The sequence below is a fragment of the Sitophilus oryzae genome, unplaced genomic scaffold (assembly GCF_002938485.1).
Source record: "Sitophilus oryzae breed Bouriz unplaced genomic scaffold, Soryzae_2.0 scaffold_1652_pilon_pilon, whole genome shotgun sequence".
Lineage (NCBI taxonomy): Eukaryota > Metazoa > Arthropoda > Insecta > Coleoptera > Curculionidae > Sitophilus > Sitophilus oryzae.
In genome coordinates, this window is record NW_022146339.1 from 258475 (window position 1) to 268651 (window position 10177).

The window sequence follows — 10177 nt, forward strand, 5'->3', positions numbered from 1 at the left end:
TCCCTAACCTTAAATTTTTTATTTATACAATTAAATAATGTTGATGGTATTACACTAACGTCTGCCCCTGTATCCAACCTAACTTTACATCTTTTGTTTTCTACATGTATGAACTCTTCCCATATATTTGTTGGGTTTCTATACTTATTAGACATAGAATTAGGTTTATTCGAGGGTATATCTTTACTTATGTTACCTACGAATAAATTTTCCTCACTAGTATCACATTTTTCTTCAACATTTTTTACCTTTTTTATGCGACACGATATAGCAAAGTGGTTTAATAATCCGCACTTCCTACACTTTTTTCCATAAGCAGGGCATTCTCTGGGACCGTGCATATTTTGACACCTTTTACATTTGAATTTGTCCTTTGCATCTTGCTGTTCACTTTTTTGTCTTTTCTTTTCGCCTGGCTTCTTATATTTTTTAATAAAATTTACCTCTTCTTCGCCTTCTTGGAATTTAATACTTTGATTTCTGCTCTGTTCACTCGTTCTACAGAAATTTATAGCTTTATCGAGGGTTAACTCATCTAATCTAAGCAACGCTTCTCTAGTCGTTGGATCCCTAATTCCAATTACAATTTTGTCTCTCAAAGCCTTGTCTTCACTTGTCTGATTTGGATCTATAGTATTGTAATTACAGCTCTTGACCAGATGACGACACTCAGTTAAGAAATGTTCAAACGTTTCACCCTCTTTTTGCACTCGTTTAAGGAAATTATATCTTTCAAAACATTCATTTATCCTTGGGTTTACATATTTAGTTATAAGTTCCAACATGTATTCATATTTATCCTGCTGATCCTCGGGAATCACAAAGGTCGACATTATTCTGGCGGACTCGGTGCCAATAATGTTTCTCAAAATCGATAATTTTACCAGTCCTGCAGCTTTATCCTGCCCTATCGCAACTAGATAGTCCTCAAAAGCTGTCTTCCAAAACTTCCATTCTCCCGCAGCATTTTGCCCTTGCAGATCAAAAATCTGGCGGTAATTTTACCATGCCCATGGTAGCCATCTTTACACTCAAGATCGACTTTTTTATACTTAAAAGACTTGATACTTTTGTAAATACTTTTAACTGCCTTCAATTACGTACTTACGACTTACGATTTACGACTGCGCCATGTTTTACGTTTTGGGGTTTATATTTATGTACTAAATGAAGGTCTTACTAATTTTAATAAACGTATATTAAAGTGAAAGTAAATTAACAAAACATATCAACTTATATTTAGATAATAGACAAGGACAACAATATGTCTGAATGACATCTGTCTAACAGGTCGTGGCTACAGGCACGTAAGACGGAACATTATAAAGTCCATATTCAAACAGAAGCCTTTTCGAATAATATGTCACAAAATTTTTTTCTGCGGAAATATATATCCAACTTTAAAATAGCTCAAGTCTGGGCTATTTTCTTTTTGCTGAAATCAGTTATATTAGAAAAATTTGTTTATTTAGTATTTGGAAGCCTTTTTCAATAATATGTCACAAAAAATCTTCTGCGGAAATGCATCATTTTCAGTTTTCAACTTTAGAATTGTTGAAAGTAGAACTACTTTATGAAATCACTTATGCAAGAAATAATTCTTTATTTAGTATTTGGAAGCCTTTTTGAATAGTATGTCACAATAAATTTCTGCGGAAATACATAATTTTCAGTTTTTCAGCTTTAGAATAGCTGAAACCAGTTACATGAAAACACGTTTCTGTTTTGAATTCGTTAATTAAATTTTTCATTCAACATAGACATACAAAAAACTTCTTGCGGAAGTGTACCATTTTTGATAGCATATTGTAAAATATAGCAAGATTTGAAAAGCACTTGGCAATTGGAATTCGTAAACAGGTGTTTTAGCTTACAGCGTGTTTTGATTGCTTTTGTTTGGTTTGTTGGCTCGTTTTTGTTTATTTTCGTTTTTTCTCAGTACGGTATTGTTGCCTAAATTACAGTATCTATTAGGTTAAGTTCATACCTACATAATAAAATGGTTTAGAATGTAAAGCATGAACATATTTTCATGCAACTGATTTCAGTTATTCTAAAGTTAATACTATTTTATGAAAATTACGAATTTCCGCAGAAAATTTTCTGTGTGTTTATGTTTAGAAAAGTATTAGAACGTAAAGCAGGAACATGTTTTCATCAGATTTCATTTATTAAGTCAGAAAAAAGAGAATGATGCATTTCTGCAGTGAAATTTTTATGATTTTGTGTTTGGGGAGGCTTCTATATATTGGATGTTTTGTTGTTTATTTTATGAGGAATGCATTTTTTGTAAAAATGTCAATAATAAAAAAAGACAATTTGAGGACCTACTGTATATTAATTACTCCAAGAGTAGCATGACTTTCATGTATATTAGTCCAAAATTTTGTTTGAAATAAGTACGTTCTTGGTAGTTTCTTGTAGTTTGTTTGCTAATATGCTAATGACAAAAAGTATTAGCAGATAATATATTGTCGCTATAGAAATTGCACGTCAATAATCAACTTTCTGAGAATTTCATTTGATACACTTTAATGTTACAATTAGGTTCAATTTATTCTTAAGAAAAGTTGTCTCTGCTGACAGTGCTGACAGCAAAATTAACTGTGAAAACTATTTAGAATGGCTAAATCCTACTATTTCGAGAACACTCTTTAGTTATTTAGTACCAAATACATCTATTAAACCGTTGACATTCTGATCCACTATTAGATAAATGAGGTGTAAAAATAACAATATAAATGAAATGACATACAAAACAAAAATCTTAAATTAAACTAGTAGTACGTACATTATTGTTATTTTTACTTCAAGAATTATAGGATAAAAACCGAGTTTAGCGTATATTTTCGGGTGTGCACAATTTTACCATTTTAATTTAACTTCTATTATATGGATTAATATTTGTGTAAGCTCCGCGAACTTCATCGAATCACTCTGTATAATATGAAAATGGTTTGATAACTTTTTAAAATTAATTTGTAGATGTGTGTAAACCAAAGATGTAGAGATGTCTTAAGTTTAAGAAAGTTATCGCCAAGTTGCGAAAACGACTGTCATGGAAACGGTTGGTGCAACAATAAAGGACACTGCCATTGTAAAGATGGATTTGCCCCACCTTTCTGTGAATATCCCGGACCTGGAGGTTCGGAAGATAGTGGTCCAGCTTCAGATCCTAATGGTACAGTTTATTATACTAATATACAGGGTGGCCCATCAAAAACGTTCCGCAAGGCATAACGGCCAGGGTAATTTTTTTTCAGAAAATTCAAAAACGTCAATTTTGTTTGTGAGGGGGACAACTTTTGCCCTAAGAATGATCGCAAAATCTTCAACCCTCTAAGCGGGGGTGTCTTCCCCCATTTTTTTTTCAAATGGGAAGTGGTACCGCAATGAAAAGGGCTTTCTATTCTCTATACTTTCCGGCTTCGTTTTTGAAAATCGGTCGAGTCGTTGAGAAAATGTGAAGGATTGAAATTTGAAAAGTTTATTTAAACATTTATCATAGTAAATGATAAGGATAAATTCCTTCCACCAATTTGCTGTTTTTCTTATTATTTCTAGATGTTTACGCATGTTTTCACTTGCCACAAGGTTGAACGATCAGGTGCGGTAATTGATAGATACCTGTTCTGTGACTTATGCGTTGAAGTTCTTCTCAATATCATTAAATTTTTTTAACAATTATTATGGTATACTCACTTGCAGAAAAAGTGGAAATAATCGAACTTTATTTTAAAAATAATGAATGTGGCAATCGGGCTGCGCAGATATTCAATGAACGCCATCCTTTATGGCAAAATTGTTCGCGAGTTAGTAGCAAAATTTCACGAAACTGGTTCCGTTATGAATAAAAAGAGGCAGAGGGAAAATCCTGTAGTAAATGAAGCTATGGAGGTATTCGTATTGGGCCAAGTTGCCATGGATAGTACGCTGAATACAAGAAAATTAGCCAATAAGACCGGCGTGAATCGTACAAGTGTCCAAAGGATATTAAAAAAACGCAAGTTCCACCCGTACAAAATTCAGTTGGTACAGGAAATCAACGAAGACGATTTTGATCGTCGCTTGCAATTTTGTGAAACTATGAGTGAACGAATGGCGCATGATAATAATTTCCTATTTAATGTGTGTTTTTTGGATGAATGTACTTTCTTTTTGAACGGTGTAGTTAATCGGCACAAATGTCGGTACTGGGCTGAAGACAACCCCAGAGTTTTTCACGAGGTGCACACATAAAACCCTCAGAAATTGAACGTCTGGGCTGGTATTTTTGGAAATTCTATTGTAGGTCAGTTTAACGATATTGAGAAGAACTTCAACGCACAAATCATAAAACAGCTACCTATCTAGCAACTATCGCACCTGATCGTTCAACCTTGTGGCAAGTGAAAAAATGCGTAAACATCTAGAAATAATAAGAAAAAAACTCAAATTGGTCGAAGGAATTTATCCTTATCATTTACTCTGATAAATGTTTAAATAAACTTTTCAAATTTCAATCCTTCATATTTCCTCAATGACTCGACCGATTTTCAAAAACGAGGCGGGGAAATATAGAGAACAGAAAGCTCTTTTCCTTGCGGCACCACTTGACCCCCCTTTCCCATTTGAAAAAATTTGGGGGATGACACCCCCGCTCAGAGGGTTGAAGATTTCGCAATCATTTTTGGGGCAAAAGTTGTCCCCCTCACAAACAAAATTGACGTGTTTTGGTATTTTTTGAAAAAAAGAATACCCTGGCCGTTATGCCTTGCGGAACGTTTTCGATGGGCCACCCTATATTTACCAATAATATGTAATTTATAAGGGGAATTGAAGATGAAATCCATTTAACCCTAAACTACAGAAAAGTGGTATTAATTGATTTTTTTTATTTTTTTAGCTCATCAAGGAGTAGTGGTTGCAATGTTCATCATATTCCTCGGCGTAATTCCAACGCTAGCTATACTGGCTTTCTTGTCGTATTATGCCAAATACAACATGAAATTCAGTTGGAAAAAGTCACCGCCCGTAACGTACGTAATAAAAACTTTTCAGCATGTTTTTCCGGTGCCTAAAGGGTCTGGCTTGGTGTTTAGTACTGTTCCTTCTGTGTCGGAGCAAGTGTCTCATAGTGAACGTAATATAGAAATTGGCAGGACTATTTTAATATCTACTACTAATACTGATGGTATAGTTAGAAGTAACACTATAACAGATGAGTTGAAGTACAAAAAACATAATCATAATCTAGATATTAACCAAACTAATGAAACAAATGTAACACAACTAAAGAATATTCGCTATAACAAAAGTCCACCACCAGTGCCTAATATTTCTCTTAAATCTTCGAAGGAAATGTCATTTAGGAGTGTAAAGTCTGATAATGATATTAATGTAAATGCTAAAGTTAGAAGTGAGATGCAACACTCACTTACTTCAAAATATTGTGTTGAAGAGCAAAATAATTCAAAGTCAGAAAAGTCTGTATCTGTAAAAGATTTAATTAAAAACATGAATAACTCAAAAATGTGATAATTAGTATATATTTGTTGTTTAGTTTTATGTTTGTATGCTTTGTATTGTATCGTTTTTTTTTGTTGCTATTTTTTTTGTGGTTGTCTGGATTAGCATAGTTAGGTCAGAAAATAATTAAACGTCAATATATGTGGATGGTATTAAGCTTTTAGATTAGACTTAATTTCAGATCATATTAAAAGGCATGAATTTTGTAATATGTAGTTACTTTGTGTAATCATTAATCTAGTTAAATTTCTTAACCACTAATTTAATTTCAAAAATTATTTTTTTTATACTAGCTGAAAGTGTGTTTTTCTTTCCTGTAGCAAAATATATACTGTAATGATCCTCATCTGTGTTATTTTAATCCTGCATGTTTGTTCACCTGCATTTCTTTCCTAACACGTAAGTAAGTATTTCTTTTTAATATTTTCTTTTAACCCCCGTGTTTCATGGCATTATATGCTCATGCTCTATTCTGTTATTGATTTTCTTGCACGATGTCAACATTAAAACTAGGTTATATGATTTATTCTTTCAAAGTATATTAGTAATAGAGACCTCTAAAATGTGTTTTCATTGTTGGCATAGGTCGAAGTCCCCAAGTAAATCGAGAGGAGCGCCGCAAACAGCGAAAAGAACTGAAGACAACCACTCACTTCTACATGAAGATTCACTGCCACAAGCTGGTCTCAATAACGAATTCTTTGGTAATTTCAAAGGATTTTCTCTAACGCCAATGAAAAAGCAAGAAATCGCCGAGCCTGTTAGACCGGCCCCTTCAGCTGCTGCTCAAATTGGATCAGCTGATCAGAATCATTCAACTATTCCCAATTATCAAAAACCACCTCCACCAGTGCCAAAAGCTGTAGGAAAAGTTAAAAATACTCTTTTTACGGTACCAGTTCAGAAAATGAATTCTTTTAAAAAGAATACGCTGCTTAATGGCATCAAAAGTACTAACTCTTCATCTACAGTTCCAGCATTACCACCTCCTAATCCGGGTAGCACTGCCAGACCTATTATATCTTCACCAGTATTGTCAAGTTCGACATCTAATGCTAAGGAATTGATATCGCCTCTTCGTAATGCTCCTAAAATGCCTATTCGGCCGGCACCTGAAGCTCCTCTTCCAGAGACTAAAATTACACCTAATACTTCCAATATTTTATCAACACCTAACGCTTTAGAGGTTCATACAGTATTAGATGTAAATATAGATTTAACCAAACGTGTTCCAAAAGAGAAAGAAAAAGAAACTGGTATCAGCACCTTAAACAGGATAGCATCATTTCTTAAACCTGGCGATAAAAAACAAGCTTCCCAGTTTAATACGCTTACTAAATCAAACCAAGTAAAAGCTCAAAAGATTTTGGACAAAGAAACTTTGAGAAATCTAGAAATATCAAATCCTGTTCCGCAAACTGAAATAGATATAGGCATCACGGTAATGCCTGTTGATGCAGCAGCTAAGAAAGCAGTTGTGATGAGAGCACAAAGTATGAGGGCAACTAAACCGAAAGACCGACCAAATATTCAAACGTTTGGTTCGATGAGACAACCGGGATACAAAAGACCTCTTAGTATACCATCGGGGGCACGTCCTAAAAGTCCTCCTCCTCCTCGACCTCCAGATAGCACCAATAGTTCATCTGAAAGGTTGAAGGAGAATCAAAATCAATATGATGACTGTCTGAACGAAGCAGCTCCGTTGGCTCGCTTAAGCGAAACTGACAGTCCTAGCGGTGACAACATTTATGCGGTCATCGAAGAGACACCTTCACCAGAAAAGGTTACAAGCGGTGCCGGATCGACGGAGAGTATGGGATTACTTAGTGAAATAGTTTGTGAAATACAAAACAGAAATATTGAGTCGATTTATTCGACGTCTACGTTAAATCGAAAGAAAATGGAGGCGGCAAAGAAAGCAAATGAAAATTTGTCGCCCACTTCTTCAGAATATGCAAATACTGTGTACAAACCCGAAAATGAGTATAGTAACATGGGTAATATTAAGTCGAGTGCAAGTTCTACCTCGAGCGGATATATATTACCATCCGCTGTAAATGTGCCTCTTAAGGAACCTAGTGTTCCAAGTGTTCATAACAAACCTCCAATAAGGGAGTCGCAACCGGTATTAAGTTCTTTCAAGGCCGATGCATCAACAAAACCTTTCTCTTCAACATTCAAACGACCACCGGGGCCATTGGCTACGGCCAATACTTCAAAACGGCTCAGTGATTCTTATAGTGATAAAACCACAGATAATAAAGTAGGTAGTAGTGATAGCAAATCGGCGAAATCAAAAACTGTTCTGTCCCCGACGACAAAAACTCCCCCGTCCCCTGTTAGTAAGTCGCCGTCGAAAATAAATCGGCAAGTGACTCCTCCAAATTTAAAAGGGCGGAAACCGTCACCGACCAGACCCATATCGCAAGCTTCAGTAAAATCTAATCGTTCTGTTACAAATAGTCCCGACTTAGTTACTAGTTGCAACTCGAACAGCAGCTCAAAAGGGCCAGACGTGTTAAATGGGGGCAGTTTAACTAAGAAACCCTCTATTGTCACTTCTAAACCCATAATAACATCTCAAAAGCCGACTGTGAAAATTAGTAATAATCAAAAGTCTGTTAGTTTTAAAAATTCGTTTGAAAAAAAGAACGAAGTCAAACCGCCTGTTGCAGCTAAAGTGATGAAAGCGGCCTCTGACGTTGGGGCTAGTAAAACGGCTTCGGTAGGCGTTAAACAAGCAGCTAAATCCAATTCAACTGTCTCGTCTTTGCAACAGAAATTTGAAGAGAAAAATACCGCAAAACCTGCAGGTAAAATTAAATAAAACTTAATCCAGGTTTTCATTAGTTGTATTTATTTTTCTAAGACTGTTAATTTAATATATTTTGTATTTGTAAATCACCGTTAGGAATTTTTATACTTTGGTCATTCTTATGTTCCAAGACAATCCCGACTAAAATTAAATTAGGTTTAAGTATATTTGTTAAATGTTTTGTAAATAAGCCAAAGATTATCTAAAAGACGATTGTCTATACTTGTAATATATATTTATTTAATTCGTATATTGTTGCTTGATTTATTTGTAAGACAAGTAGGAAGTAGGAGAAGTATGAATGACGTTTCCTTAAGTTCTCAAGGTTAATATCTTAGGGTTAAGGTTAATGTTAAGAGTCCATTTCACTAGTCCGAAAAAGTACCAACATAAGCGTTCGGCTTTAACGTTTTATGTAAAACTGGCTAGGTAGTTCAGTAATTGGGGATCAAAAAAGGGGCCTGCTTGGAAAAAAGTCCGGAATTTTTGAAACTTTGCAGGTTTATAGGTTTTGGGGTCCCTAACTACAATCAAAATCGGTATTTTGTTAATATCTCGAAAACTATGCTTTTCGTAAAAATTTGAAGAGAGAAAAATTAAAGAGAATAAAATTTCCTATAATAAAGGTTCTATGAAGTTGTCTAAAAAGTGCTACAATACGGATATAGTATAATCCTTTATCTTCAATTTCCTTCTTCATTTGTGTAAAAATACCTTAGTTCAGTCATTGGGGATTTTTGCTTGGAAAAAAGTCCGGAAGTTTTGCAAATTTGCAAGTTTATAGGTTTTGGGGTCCCTAACTAAAATCCATAAAATGCACATAGCCAGACCAAGATGGCGCTCAAAATCGGTATTTTGTTAATATCTCGAAAACTATGCTTTTCGTAAAAATTTGAAGGGAGAAAAATTAAAGAGAATAAAATTTCCTATAAAAAAGGTTCTGTGAAAATTTTCGCGAAAGTCTACCGTTTAGGTACAAAATCTCTGGAAATTTTACAATTTTAGATTTTGGGCGCCATCTTGGCAAGATGGCGGCGCCGGCGGCAAGTCTGGATATGTGCATTTTATGGATTTTAGTTAGGGACCCCAAAACCTATAAACTTGCAAATTTGCAAAACTTCCAGACTTTTTTCCAAGCAAAAATCCCCAATGACTGAACTAAGGTATTTTTACACAAATGAAGAAGGAAATTGAAGATAAAGGATTATACTATATCCGTATTGTAGCACTTTTTAGACAACTTCTTTATTTTTAAGATTTTGATGGTCAAACATCAACAAAATATTCCTTATATTTGGACTAAATTTTCTCGAAAATAAAGACATAATTTAAAATTCCCTTACAATACGGAAATAGATTGAAGTTTTGTGATTACAGTGATATATAATTTATATGGTTTTGTAACAAATTGCTCGCTATTTTATGGCAAATGCTGAAGCTCTGCCAACCGTAATCAAGCCTTAATCAAAGCACGTGTGTTTGGAATTTTGGGTGTGACAACACGACAGGATCGGGCTAAGCATTAGGCAGATTTCTGAAATATAATAGCTGAGTTCGGCATTGTGCTTTGAGAAATCTAGTTAAACCAAGAACAATAAATATAAATTATTCCAGGGGAAAAGAGAGGAAAAACCTGTATCGTCTGTGATATCTGTCAGGGTATTGTTGAAAGTGTTATCTTTTTGCTCGAAGTTTTCAGGTTGATCAAAAAGATGACATTTCCAACAATACTTTGCCATAACTTTGACAAATATCAGAGAGAGAACAGGTTTTTCCTCTCTTTTCCTCTGGGATGCTTTACATCTGTTCTTTTTTATCTAGATTTCTCAGAGCATAATGCCGAACACGACT

The 10177-nt window shown here is 34.6% G+C and overlaps 1 protein-coding gene across 1 annotated transcript in view; it reads left to right on the forward strand.

Annotated features, from left to right (window-relative positions):
- Window positions 1-8570, forward strand: part of LOC115880730 (disintegrin and metalloproteinase domain-containing protein 12) — a 195392-nt gene extending 186822 nt beyond the window's left edge. The window contains exons 12-14 of the mRNA XM_030898009.1: window positions 2986-3181; window positions 4886-5018; window positions 6094-8570. Of these exons, the coding sequence (XP_030753869.1) occupies window positions 2986-3181; window positions 4886-5018; window positions 6094-8338 (2574 nt within the window). The 3' untranslated portion in view covers window positions 8339-8570. The remainder of the gene's footprint in view (window positions 1-2985; window positions 3182-4885; window positions 5019-6093) is intronic.
- The last annotated feature ends 1607 nt before the right edge of the window (window positions 8571-10177 follow it).